Below are 14,433 nucleotides of genomic sequence, written 5' to 3' on the forward strand. Positions count from 1 at the left end.
AAATAAAAATAACCAGATCACAGAAAAAAACATTAGGTTACAAAGAACAGGAATCTCCCTTGCAATACTGTTTAAGACACCCAAGCTTTAAGAGGTTGGTTTGGGCTTTTGTGGGTTTTGTTTTTAAAAACACATATTGCCTCTGGGAGAAAGAGCACTTCCCCTCTGTAATACCACCGCTGAGAACACAACTCAAAGTTCTCCATGTGTATAACTAATAGGCAGATCCTAGCATCGTGGCCTCCCTTTGTGTTGCTTTTTCAACAGAAATCTTAAAATACTGTTCTGCAGAGTCTCGTGCAGAAGCTGCCTTTTCTTTTGTGACATTGGACAATATCACATTGATTTTATCAGCAGTTGGCTCTTTCTCGAGATTTCAAAAGGAATTATAAACATGAGCTGTAAGACCAGTACACGCTAACTTGGTAAAGACCACTGTTCATTTTGATTCTTAGTGACAGCCTATGATACCTGTACTGACTCTTTTTTTTTAAATAGACAAAACAAAATAATTCCGATACCAAGCTCCCCAGTACACACCAGTATCTACTTCTCTTATAATACATATACACTGGGTTTGAAACTAGTTGCTTAGTGGCTAGAATTATCACACACACACAGAGGCACACAAGATGTCCTAGCCTATCCATTTATAATGTGTATTATAACACCAGTGTAAGTTTTCACAAGAAAAGGATTTGTGAGATCCACTGTGTTAGCAATGATTTCACACAGTGTAGTCTCAGAAGAACTATTTGTATGTATGGACCCTCCTGTAGCATTATTCTAGCACAAAAGATTCGGTGACAAATCCTATAAACAAACAAAAGTAGCCAACTGCTCCACTTTCCAAGCAGCGTGAAATGCAAGCTTAAGTAGGAAAAGTTAGAACTTGACAACACAAGATCTAAAAAAAAAAAAAAAAAAGAAAGGTTAAATCTAAGGGGCCTGGTTGTTATAACAACACCCAAACCAAATTTCTCAGCTACTTTGACAGCTTCAGGCACAAAAGTAATTAAAACAAGCCAAATTGTGTGAATAGCTGTTTTCCTTCCACCCTAACAGAATGGCTTGACTTAACAAAGGAATCACTTGTTTGCATTGCCAGCCCAGATTTTTTTAGCTTTTTCTGGTGGAATGCAAGAGAAAATTGACAACACACAAATTAAAACACTTCACGGTGCATTTTATAAAATGGCTGGTGTTGGCCTGATTAAGATTTACTCTATTCAAGATATACTTAAAAACCACAAAACAAAGGCACAATTCAGAGAGAAAGAGGCCAGAACAATTCAAGTCAGACAGCAGCATTAAGAACATCAATGTTCAATTGTTGTTGTAGCAGCACCCGTTCTCTTCGAAGGAAAATAACTCAGTGTCTTTGAAAACTGATGGCCACATACTCTTCCTTAGTTTTAATATAGTTGCTTGTTGTAGGAGGCGTGGGCTGAATGCACTTCACACTGTTGAACAGGTTTTTTGACAGCTAAAAATCAATTCTCTGATGGAGGGCAAGATAAGCCACAGGACTGCTGCACCATAATTGAAATTTTGGCTTTTAAGGAAAGGAGTTGCAGCTGAGGGAACTGGGGTTGTTTAGTCTGGAGAAGAGGAGGCCGAGGGGAGACCTCATTGCCCTCTACAACTACCTGAAAGGAGGTTGCAGAGAGCTGGGGATGAGTCTCTTCAACCAAATAACAAGCAATAGGACAAGAGGGAATGGCCTCAAGTTGCATCAGGAAAGGTTTAGACTAGATATTAGGAAGCATTTCTTTACAGAACGGGTTGATAGGTGTTGGAATGGGCTGCCCAGGGCAGTGGTGGAGTCCCCATCCCTGGAGGTGTTTAAGAGTCGGGTTTACATAGCGCTTAGGGACATGGTGTAGTTGGGAACTGTCAGTGTTAGGTTAATGGTTGGACTGGATGATCTTCAAGGTCTTTTCCAATCTAGATGATTCTGTGACTCTGATTCTGAGTCATTTCAAGGGAAGCTTTATGTCTGTTGGCAGAATGTAAATTCTGACTAAACCCTTCGACAGTCACTTCTTTAGATTTGTAGAACAGTTTGATCAATTAACATATGATTTCTCTCCCCCTTCCGTCAGTCACTCACAGAGCATTTGTACAATGGAGTCTAAAATCCACAGTCATTAAACAATTTAAAATACTTTGTAAACAGAGAGCAGGAGTATCTATACAAAATAATCCCAAATCAGAGGATGCAGAGGCCAGACATGCAACATGTAGATTGAGAAAGACCTAATATTTCCAACGCATAGTTAAAACCTTTACTGAGTTATGGGTTTCACAAACGTAGCAGTCTTGTAACGCACCTTCACTTTTCATTTTCAGGGAACAGTTTAAAAGCATTTGGACTATGTTTTGGTAGAGACATTAGGAAGCTCAGTTCAATGCCCTGCTTCTTGACAAGCTTCCCTGTAGGATCCTGTGCTGGTTACTTAGAGAATGGGAGTGCAGAGAAGCTCAACCTATTCATGAAGTGGAAGGTCTTGTCTGCCCATTATGTTTATCCCCAACACCCTCCTTAATGATACATTTATAACAGAAGCAAAATAAAACCAGCTTTTACCAGCATGAAGGAAGCTCCTCCACATCCCCTGTTCCCCAAGAACTGCAGAAACATTAGCATTCGGGATATTATCGCTTAGATGTGGAAGCTCTGATCGTAAGGATGCTTTGAGAACAAAGTAGCCAGCATTATGGGAAGAAAAATGTAGCAGATAAATAGATACTTCCTACATGAAAAAGTTGTTTCTGGATTGACATACCAAAAACTGACCCAGGATCAGTTGGAAAAAAACACCACCACACAAAACCCTTCAAAGACTGACTCACATCCTCACTTTGACTCTTAACTTCATTAGTCTGGTAGCATTACAGTGGTAGGTGACAGGTGATTGGTTACCATGAGCACAAGTTAAATATTTTCAGAAGAAAAAAATAAATTTCATCCTGCAAGGAGGAAGACCACAAAGTGTTGAAATTCAGTTCAAATAAGAAATGTGCAGGTAAATTTTCCATCTGATTATATACTGTACCACTGACAGCTCAAATTACTATTTTGTGCAAAAATTAACAACACCCAAAGAATTACTTATTTGAGAATAAAGATGAATACATTATCTGAAACATTAGGACTACTATACTTTGAAGTTACCCACATTACATTCCTTAATACACATCGAGGTTTTTTTCTACATGGTAACAGATATTTGGAAGAACCACCTAAATCCAGCTTTACTGTCAAACCACATTGTAGTCAGTCAGTATTCATGCTGCTGTCATATTTTCCACTGCAACGATAAACATCACTCAAAATACAAAGATACTACTTACTTGGTTCCAACTTCTTCAGATCCTCAAGCTTAAATTCATCCTGTGATTGAGCAGACTAGGACATTACAAAGAGAGAGTTAGATCTTAGTATGCACCTTCCCCTCGTAGCTACCATATCTTAGAATAAGCATGCAAGGTACTTCCTTCATTCAAGCGTGCCAGGTTACTCCAGAGCTACATCCTACAAAACCCAGACAAAATCTCCCCAAAAAAGGCTAGGTTCACAGGTGAGGTGGAAAGTACATTACTTCTAATTTACTGAGAACAAACTTATCCCATGTTCCAAGCTCTAATGCAAGACAAATATTTTTAAAGCAACTAGCTGCTCTTCCACACAGGAAGACTACGTACTACACACAGGAACGTTAAGACAGAGGAACGTGTTTTAATTCTGACCCAATCAAGTTGTTCTGAAGCAAGATCAGCTGTAAGACTGCACTGCAAAGTAATGCTCCAACAGGAGCATTCACAGTTCAAGACACACGTCCAACATTTTAAGACTGTCAGAAATTACAGTAGAGAGGATGAGTTTGACAAGACACTCAGCTAAGAGCTCACTGCAAATGGAAGAGAGATTCTCATCTCTTTCTCCAACTCTGATGACGCAGTTTCCTTACCTATGTGTAGCACGTGTCTGCTCCTCAGTAAGCCTATTTGACTTACTAACTCAATGGAAAAGTTTCTAATGTTTTATTCTGAGGTGGTTCACCAACAGTTTGGTAAACTGAACTAGCCTATTCCGAGACATAAGCGGCAGAGCTGGCATAAGAAAAGTGGTGCAAATAAGAGGACTGGCACTGGACATTCTCTTTTAGCAGAGGATCAGGCCTTGCCTATTGTGCCATTGCACCCTTGGCATCTCTTAAGATTACCCACTGTTTTCAATATTTCTTTAAGGCCTGATATTTGTTTTTTTCTTGATTTTGCCCAAGTGTCAACAGGGACCTTCTGCAAGACTACTGAAGGACAGTAAAGCAGCTACACCCACACTGTTAGAAGAATAGGAAAAGATGACCACACTCACTAACTGCTTTAATCTCTGCTAAGAAACCATAACAGAACTGCAGCAAGTAAAACACGCCCCAAAGTGAAGCGGATGAGAAGTTCTAGTACCCTCACACAAAGTTATAAAATCCTTGAGTTACTGCTGAGGAATGAACAAGGAAGGCTGTTCTTGCAAGGCACCATCTCTTCAGTTTGGCAGGTTATAACGCTGCTGCATCTTCTGCTGTTGCTCTGAGATGTGACCTGATCTATGAAGCTGTCCCACAGTGGAACACACCTGCCCTCGTCACAAAGTCACTGTGACTCAGAACAAGTGCAACACTGTTCAAACACCCCAGGTTAGATCAAAATTGGAAGACGGGTAGAGCTAACCAAATAATTCTTCAAACGCTGTACTGCCTCAAGACTGGTCAGCCCCCACCTCATTAGTCCAGCTCCAGCATGCTGCCTAAATTGTCACTGTATCTCAGCCTCTCGGACAACTGAAGGTGCTGCACCTTGTACAGCAATGTGAAGTACTCAGGAGCATTGCTGTGAGTATCCTGATGCAAAATTTGCCTGTCACCACTCTTTGTCGGTAAAGAGGTAATCCAGTAACCCAAACCTTGCTTCAGTTGATTCATCCTTCCCGCATCCACACTCTTCTCAAAATTTCTCTCACTTCCCATTTGTTTTGGGGATTGTGCTGAGAGAAAAAGAAATTCACTTCCATGACATCTATTTTCAGTCCAGAAAAAAGTCCAAAGAGTAGCTTCTGAATCATTATTTTCACACATTTGCCTACAGCACTGACAGTTTTCATGACTGCTGTAATTTTTTTTCTACACACACATTCTTCCTCTTGCTCTGTTATGATTTGTGAAGCCGCAGCATTAGTGCAAGGGTCACTCCAGGGATCTTTTTACTCTTGCACACAGGTTAGGAAGACAAACTAATCAGTTCTGAAGGAGGAAAGCTAGACAAAGAACCAAAGATACAAAACCTGCAGTTAAACTCCTGTGCAAACCCTAATACATGCTAATATAAGTAAGCACTTAAAGGTTTTTAAGGCAGCCACCTGGGCCATTCATGTTGACAACCTGGAGAGTCCAAGTGTTCAAGGGTTTTTCACTCTGTTTTCAGAGGTTTGGGCAATGTCTGAAGACACTAAACTAGCTTTAAAAAGCTCTACAGTTACTTATCACTAAAGTACAAAGTCACATAGGAAAAAGAGCTATACCTGTAAAGCTGCACTTCTCAGTTCCAAGCATGTTGCAATTTTAGCTATGGTTTTCTGAAAGGGAAAAAAAAAGAAGTTACTTAATTTAGTACTGAAATTGTATTCTTCCACATGCACATTTTCTAAAAATATAAATATGAACAATTGCTTTTTCTTGGAAAGATTTCAGATTTATTTTCCAGTACCAGATCATTCAGCATCAAAAGCTTTTTTTATACACAAGCAAGATTTTCTGAAGGCACAATAGATGAAACAGACATCTGCCACTTAACTCCCCACCCACAGCTCATCAACACAGATGGGGGTCATTCACTCAGCAGAAACTGTAATAATGCCTACCACATCATAAATTGTTTATAAACTCAACTGCTCTGAAATGATAGGGAAGAGAAAAAAAAAACATCCAAACCAAGCAGTATATTACCTTCTGAGGATCTGAGTGGTTTGTTCTAATTTGCCCTTTTAGAAGTCATGCCTACAGTTCCTCTATTGGGCTTCTCGGCAGACCAAGTCAACCCTCCTCAGAAGTTACAGAAGCCCAGTATCTCAGCACTGAAAAAAACACAGTCCGCTTCTGTGGGTTTTTGGTAAGAGAGGAAGTATAAAGGCGGATTATTTTTCTAACTTTCTATTTTTGTAATTTTAAGACATTTAAACTCTGAGTGAAGCATGAAATATATTCTTTGATTCAAACTTGTCAGCTATCTAAAATATCCATGAGCAGAACTGTGAAGTAATTTCTCATTTTCATTTAAAAATATAGAAGAGAAGGAAGGGCTTCAAAATAGCCCATTGCTAGCAATCTTACTTTGAAGACAATTCTACTTAAGCTTTTATGTCTCACAAAATAAGAAGCTCCAGCAAGAGTCACATTTGTTTCTATTACTACCAGGTGAAAGGAGGAGTTAAGACTCCCATAACTGACATCAAATGGACACAGCTGCACAGTATATTTTACCTTGCCTGACCATCATAAGTTTGTTCATTAACTAAAAGGTTTTAGTGAAGAAAAACTAGGACTATCTACAGTGATAAGGGCCAAACAGAATTCAAAACGCTCCGTGGAACATTTATAGGGCAAGAAAAACAACAACAGTGAAGCCACAAAGAAAAGCAGTTTATTTTCAAAGTAAGTTCCCCCAACCCCCCAGAAGGAAGATTAAAGTTGAAATATGCACCTGTATCTCATTCTCTCCTTTTAAATCAGGCAGTATATCCCCAAGCTGGATTCAAGGGGAGGAAAAGATTTCCTAGAGCACAACTCAAGCAGAACTTAAAGAGTATGGGCATCTGGCAAGTTACACAGCATCAGTCAAAAGCCAAAACTTCCCTTTAAAGGAGGGTTGCATATTACGGTTCCAAGAGCTTTGTAGCAACAGATAAAAACTAGGCCATGCTTTCACAGCTACCTTCCCCAGTCACCTGCCCTGACTCTCCTACTAAGGGTGTCACAACTCCTTCTCAGTCAGCTCCTGGACCACCACTAGTTTCAATAGGCTGGGCTGAAAGTTAAGTGGCTCCAGTTTCAGTTCACCTTAGGCCACACTGAAAGTTGAAAGAGTTCAGGAGCTGAATCATAAGCAGATCAGACATCAGTACCTCAAGGGCAGAGCTAACAGCTGGAGTGTGTAAAAGCCTCAGGTACCTGATTTTCAACTGCCACCACAGGCTCATCAAAGCTTTCAAAGCCATTTCTCACCAACCGGTATCTCTTTTTGTCTTAAACACTCTGTTACAACATGGCATTAGCCCAGACTTTACATCCTCATAGTTTACATTACTGCCCATTGTATGGAGGTCTTACCAAAAAAGTAGTTCTTTCAAGCACCTTAGGAAAGTAGCAAGTGATGTATATTAGCACAGGACACATACTGTTTTCTCCTCTGCCTAGGATGCAGCATGTGCAGCACCATGCTGTTTGGGCATTTTAATAGAGAGCAACATGACTATATGCTTGCACGCAACATGGCAGAGTAAAAATATTACAGCTCTGTTTCTGTGGAGGTTCATTCTGTAGTGTAGGTTCAGTCACAAAATTCTACCTCCCCAAAATAAATTCTGCTACATAACAGAGATCCATAGCTGGATCTCTAGCAGAGCTTGGAAAAACACAGATTTTTGAAAAAGAAAGGAGTACGTATGGTCCTGGATTAATTTTGACACTTTCAGACCCACGCTCCGCACACGGGTGTTGTGGATTTACATGTACCTTCAGGCTGCATGGGAGGACACCAGGTAGTACTACAGAAGCAGATTCTCAGTCCCTAGGGTGAGAATGCACTACATCCATCTAATCTTAGCTGCAGTGTAACAAAAGGAATTCCTTTTTATATTTGAGAACATCTGGAAAGATAAATTTGCAAAGGCAGAATGCTAAAGAGGAAGGTGTGAAGTAATGGGCAAAAGAAAGGAATCCAGAATCCTTCCTAGGGAAGGGAGGGGAAACCTCTGAGGTTTGCCTACAGCTCTAACATTTGCAAAAACTCAGCTGTTCCGATGGTTTGAGTGTCAACTGCTGAGCAAAGAGCATGCCCATTCCACATTAGATCAACACCCCCCACGACTGCAGCACAGGAAGAGGGCTACCAGCTTGCAGGGTGCCAGTGCAGAGTCTCCGTGCCCCACCATGGAATCGGAACATGTAAACAGATTTTCACACGGCTCTTCCCCTCCCAGTCTCACATGCAAAGCATTAAGCCCACACCGTAAATGAGGTCTCATGAAGCACTGCTCAACCCCTATCTCCTTTGTCAATTCACTGATAAGCTTGGCAACACCCCTGTTCCCTATCCTGCAGATTCAGAACTGTGTATTCTTAAAACTGCCTGAATTAGGCACTTCCTAACAGAACCAAAGGCAATACAAAACGCGTGTCCTCTGGCTCCTGGGGGCAGAAGGGCAATAATGGCTCTAGAAACAGATTAATTGAAGAGAGTTTGGGAGTCTTAAAATAGTAAAGAATAGGTTTTATATGGAATCTATTGAAATATGGCAAGCTCCCAGCAGGCATTATTCATAACTATTTTTTTAAGGGACCACACCCAACCCAAAAGTTAAAAATGCAGCTAAACACTGCTATCATTTTCAGCTGCAACTATCCCATGCAAACGCTCCTTTTCGCAGCAGGGAAAACATTCTGCATCTCATTAGAAAGACTGAAGCCATAATTAACTTTGCTAGTTTAAAATAGTTAAGATTCAGTTTTATGTAAACTCGTGATTAGAAAGGGAAAGAGTCAGTTGATCTCGTAGTCAAGGTTTCTTCAGTGCAGTTGTGTGAGTAATGACTGTGCTAACTGTAATGCAGTCAAAGATGTTTGCATAAATACAGAGCCAGAGCGGAGTTTGGCTTTAAAGAGAGGTCTAGGCTGTTAGGAGACCAGTAGTTTAATGAATCATGCTAAGACTGTTCAACGGTGCTCTTATTTCAGCAACCTACCACTGCATTAAAAAAAGCATGATTTTCTAATACTGAAGAAAACTCAGCCTAGCACAAAAACAGTTATATGAGAAGCAACAACTGTGATTAAAAGAGGACTTTAAAGGTCAAATTTACTGCATAAAGAACTGGGTGAGAGTAACTATAGCTGGAGGCAAGCTGACAACCATGGCCAAACCTAACTGGAACAACTCATGTAAAAAAACACATGAATGAAAATGGGATTTTTTTACAGAATGAAGGTAAAAGAACAGCAGGATGCAGATGTTAAGACTGAGGTAAATCCACCAGTAACCGTATCTGTTAATATTCCATACACACAGCTTCTAGGTGATGAAATTGTTGCACAGCCTCCTTAAAGCTGTTGCAGGGTGGCAAGATTTAAACACAATGATTTGTTGTTTACAGTATTTGTCTGCAGAGAAATTCTTCAATAGCATTCACAATCACTAACGAAGATTCCAGCACTGTTGATTATCCAAGTCAAGACAGAGCCTTACCTAAGGACTAAAACTCCAGAATTATGTCCAGCAGTAGATATGACAACCCCCCAGAAGCTCAAAATCCTGGAATGAACAGCAAATTCTGGAGACTAGTCTGCTCAAGGGAAGTAGCGTACAGTGTTTCAAAGCAGACTCTTCAGATCAAGAGCAAAAAGGCAAGATATGAATATTTAAAAGTCTGAATTCTTACCATAAACAATGCATTTATTATAAGATAAATGATAACTGGCTCACAGTATGCCTAGGAAATAAATTGGTGGTATCTGTCAAGTGTTGTTAGATTAACAGATTGTATGATTACATTAGCAAGTAACACACCATCAATTATGGTGTGGCCATATCCGCACTGTAACACCACCTGTGATGCACAAAATAAACCCAAACATGGTAAAAGTTTATACAGACAGATGGGGCTGAGGATTTGAACCTAGCCTTGTCCTCTCCCTGTAGCTATAAAGCTAGTAGTTTTCCCCTGGTACAGAGGAATCACTGCTGAAATCCATCTTCCCCACAGAGTATGTAAAGTAAGAAACAATGACAACCTCACAAGTAATTTTCAGCAGTATGTATAGTCCTTTGGAAAACAGCTAACTGTAAATCTACACAAAAAGACAGAAACGAGGGTAGATCAAGCAACTGGAAATCATAACTAGCTTCACAGCCTTGCCTTCTCCGATCTATGAAATTCTGTGCACAGGCTTGGCCAGGAATATCAGATAACCAAACCCTGAAGTTTACACACTCCTCTACATTCAGAAAAACGAAGAGGTGGCTCTTATATGACATACAGAACCTCTGAAAGACAAGATATCAGGGAAAGAGACTTTCTGGAACCAAGAGGAAATAGCATGCTGGTGGACACATTGGCAGGAACTTAGTTGAGCAAATGCAGCTATTTTGGTATGTAGATTTTTTGATGGGTGGCAAGAGAGAAGATATATTTCTATTTAACCAAACTGCCTGAAAACCCAGAAGCATGCCAAACTCTATTTCAACATGCCAAGTGAATGATACTAGCAATGACAGTAATTGGTCATGATCACTCGATTATACTGGCTCTGCTCCTGCAGAAATTGGGGAGACCAGAACAGCAAGGAGCTTAACAACAGAGTAAAAGCTTTTGCTGTACAGAGTTTTAAGTGCTTCTTTCAAAACAATAGCAAGACTCTTATTTTTGTTGTGACTAGCATTCCTCATGGTAAAGAAGGGAAAGAGAATGTTTTCTCAACAAAACGTTGGGGAATTCGGTTGCATATGTGGCTAATGAAACGGTCACCACAATTTGATAACCAGGCTCAAAGTTGCAGTGCATCAGCCCCTTACTAATCTGCAAAACAGAGCAAGTGATATAAATGTCAGCCTCTTTTGTAAGTTATACCAGCTTTAGAAACAGATATCACTCTGCAAGGATTCAAAACAGCGACTCATTTTTTCTTTTCAGAAGACTGTTGCCTTGAGACACGATAGCAGTTGCACATCTAACATCTGAGGTCAGTTATCGCTGCTTCCTGAGCCCCCCAGGCCTTCCCTCATGGCTGACCTCACTCACTTCCACAATCTGGTCCAAGGTCCTTTCCACAGATTCAGGGAACATCTGGAAGCAAAGCCCTGTGTGGTTCTGGTTCCCATACTCACAGGAGATGATGCCTCCAGAAGTGAGATTAACAGCTTTGCCGTCATGAAGTAACCATATTTTCAAAAGTATCCACAGAGGGGAAACAGGCAGTAAGGATGACTATAGCTGAGAAGGATGGAGGAAGCTACCAGCAAGGGATAGAGAGCAGAAGCAATCAAAGACTAAACAGCTGTCCGACATTAACAAGGCTCCCAAGCCCTCAGTTCAGGAAAGGTGGACCAAATCCTTCTCCAAGATTATGACTCAGTTTAAGACGATCATGAGCCGTATCTTCATTGCAGAAGGTAAACAGAACATGGAAGATCATCTTTTTGCTTTTCTCATTGGTACATGTCAAGGAAACATTTACAAACCTCTGTCAGACTCTACATAAAGGTGTATTTCTTTGTAATGAGTTTCTTTAAACACATCTCCAATTTCTGTAGCCGGGCCCTGTTTTCAGGACCAACATTTCCAAACACAGATCCCATGATGCTAGCACCCTATTACCATAGGTGAGACTCTGGGCTAGCAAATGTCAATTTTCAGGCAACACCATTGCTCAAACAAGTGATCTTATGACTTGGAAATCTGGAAATAAAGGGATTCTCTAATTTGGTGTTCCTAAGAAAAACATGCCTTTATACAAGACACGGAAATTCAGCGGGCCTCATATCTCAAAAGATTTTACTTTGTTGAAAATGCTTGAGTGTATGAGACCTCACCTAGCATTTTCCTCTTAAATTCTGTCACAAAATTGCATTAATATGATTCTGAGATAAGGAGACATTTCAACTGAGGGGAGGGAGGAAGGAGTAAAGTAATTTCAGTATTTTGAAAGATTTTAAACAAATAACATTCTAAGAGACTACCAGGGAGTATTCTGCCAGGCTCCTTCCCAGAGAGGTGCTACATGTTAAGATAACATCCTCCTCACACACTCTCGATGTCTGCAGTTCGAGACATTTTGTATTCAGACTTCACAATATAAATTGTGCTAACGTTGTATAAGCAAGTTATCAAAAGGTCACCCAAAAAAAGAAACATTCAGGTGATGAAGGACTCTGGCCAGCATGCATGACATTCAATATTACACAGCAGAGCATCTGTCACATCTAATGACAGCAACTGTTTTAGCCATGCTGGGCTCTGTTTCTGTTTGCGTATATTGAGGGAGGAAAAAAAGGTCTCATAAGGCTCTGGTCTGCGAGATAAAAAAAAACACATAATACACATCAACATCTACAAGTCAAGCTCCTTGACTGAGCAAACAGCAGTACTCACCTTTTGATCTTCTGTGAATTCCGAGTTGTTGTGCTGAGACTGCGCCTCTTTTTGTAGATGCCTTGCTAATCTGGATTGGGGGAAAGAAAATTGTAGAGTGGGAACACAACACAAACACACACACACCATCTCCCGAAAACACGTCAGCCAAAAAGTCCACAGACTGCTGCTCCAAGTAGTTTTTGATTTTTTGTAACAAAGATTTCTATAGCCATGGTAGGCCATATTTAAAAAAACCCAAAAACCAAAACAGAAGATAGACAAAGCATGCAACTACGCCAGGCAGGAAACACTACATATATAATGTATCATGATGGGAGAACAGGTAAGAAGGTCCTTCTAGCCAACAGCCCCTTTCACAACCACTGAAGTACTGACCTTTTTTCTCACCCCATCCCCTTCTTTTATTACAATAGGCCATACCCCTGTGAAGACCCACTGTGGCACAAGCCCACACGCACTTCACAGGGCGAGTCTGAGACAAGTCGGACTGCCAGGAGGCGTGGGCGCGGGCACCCAGGGCGATGGCCCCACGCTCTCCCGGTGCTGGGAGCCAGGCACAAGGGCGGCTTGGCCCAGGCTGCCGGGGTGTATCAGCTCACATTTGGCCTGTCATCATCACATGCGGAGCAGAGACCCCACCCCTTGTCACCACGGAGACAGGAGCACCAAGGGGTTTGGAAAGTAACAGTAAGCAAACAGCTCGAGAAAGCGAAAGGAAGCTAGAGAGGGAAGCTATGAGAAGAGTTACAGTTTCCGTCCAGGGAGGAAGGAGAACATTAAACAAGCAAAACCTCTGGGCAATTGTTGCCATTCCCTGTAAATAATTTTATTTTAAAAAGCAGAGGGGGAGGGGGGGGACAGCAGCAGCACTCAGGGCATTGCAATATTCTTCCATCTGGCACCTCACAAGTTTGCATTGTTAAAGGGATTCAGCATCTCACCACCACTGCAGCGGGGAATAGCCTGGTTTTCGGGTGGGGGTGTGTGTGCATGTGTTAAAATACAGACACCAAGATGCATACACCAGAACAGATTACCATCAACAGCTGTGTCAGAAACAAAAATCAGAAGTCATTTATTTGCTTTTCCTAAAAATAAGCTCTCTTAAAAGACACAAGGACGAGGCCACTGTAGTTTTTAACTATCACCAGTGAAAACACAACCAAACAGGAGAAGGGAACTGCCCAACTCAGTGGTGTTGTCCCCTTTCATAAAGGGGCAAAGATGGCAGCAGAGAAGAGAAACTTGAACCCAAATGTACACTCCTTCCCTACCACCCTGCTGATATGACACACAGGACATAAAGGGCATTTAAAAGTAACAATTAAAGAAAACAGATCACCATAGCAGCAGTATGCCACCCACAACAGGCAGCATGACAGTATTAACATTTCTGCAAGCATCACAACCCTCTTTCCATTTGTCACTAATACAAAAAAAACCCCTAATCCAAATAAACGCATCTGGCATCCCACTTGCAGCTTGTTCAAAGTTGTATCAGACCAAGTTCTGCAGACAGAGACATCCAAGAGAGAAGGCACTGCCAACAGCTCAGAGGGCTCCTGAGCAAGTAAGCACCTGAATGAACAAGGGCCAATCTTTGTACCAACCCTCCCACACTTCCAGGAGTAACATAAAGACGTGAGCAGACATAGGTCCCTCTGGACACAGGAGGCAAATAATTGTGTTTTACATTGGTAGCCACTAAATCCACAGACTGAACTAGCTTAGATTTGTGAAAGTCTTTCTCAGTGTCAGCAAACTCACCATAACCAGCTTCCCCAGCCTCCCTGTGTTGGTCAGTACAGAGCTTGCCAACGTCAGCAGCACCTGGCCAACTGCAGCAACACACTTGTTCATCCCATCTCAGGTTGCCATTTGAGAGGGCAACAGCACAAAGCCATGCTGTATGTCTCTCCAGAGCTACAGGTAGGTATGTGCTTCTTATTCACAACTTCTACCCTATAGATTGAAAGTGTTATTACTTTACCTGCTATATCTACAAGAAG

The 14,433-nt window shown here is 41.3% G+C and overlaps 1 protein-coding gene across 3 annotated transcripts in view; it reads right to left on the reverse strand.

Annotated features, from left to right (window-relative positions):
* AIDA (axin interactor, dorsalization associated) overlaps positions 1–14,433 on the reverse strand; it is a 30,619-nt gene that overhangs the window by 14,243 nt on the left and 1,943 nt on the right. For all 3 annotated transcript variants that reach the window (XM_074863784.1, XM_074863783.1, XM_074863782.1), the window contains exons 2-4: positions 12,422–12,491; positions 5,582–5,635; positions 3,358–3,412 (exon numbers count right to left, since the gene is read on the reverse strand). In XM_074863784.1, the coding sequence (XP_074719885.1) occupies positions 3,358–3,412; positions 5,582–5,635; positions 12,422–12,491 (179 nt within the window). The remainder of the gene's footprint in view (positions 1–3,357; positions 3,413–5,581; positions 5,636–12,421; positions 12,492–14,433) is intronic.

This window comes from Strix uralensis, chromosome 3 (assembly GCF_047716275.1).
Source record: "Strix uralensis isolate ZFMK-TIS-50842 chromosome 3, bStrUra1, whole genome shotgun sequence".
NCBI classification, from domain to species: Eukaryota; Metazoa; Chordata; class Aves; order Strigiformes; family Strigidae; genus Strix; species Strix uralensis.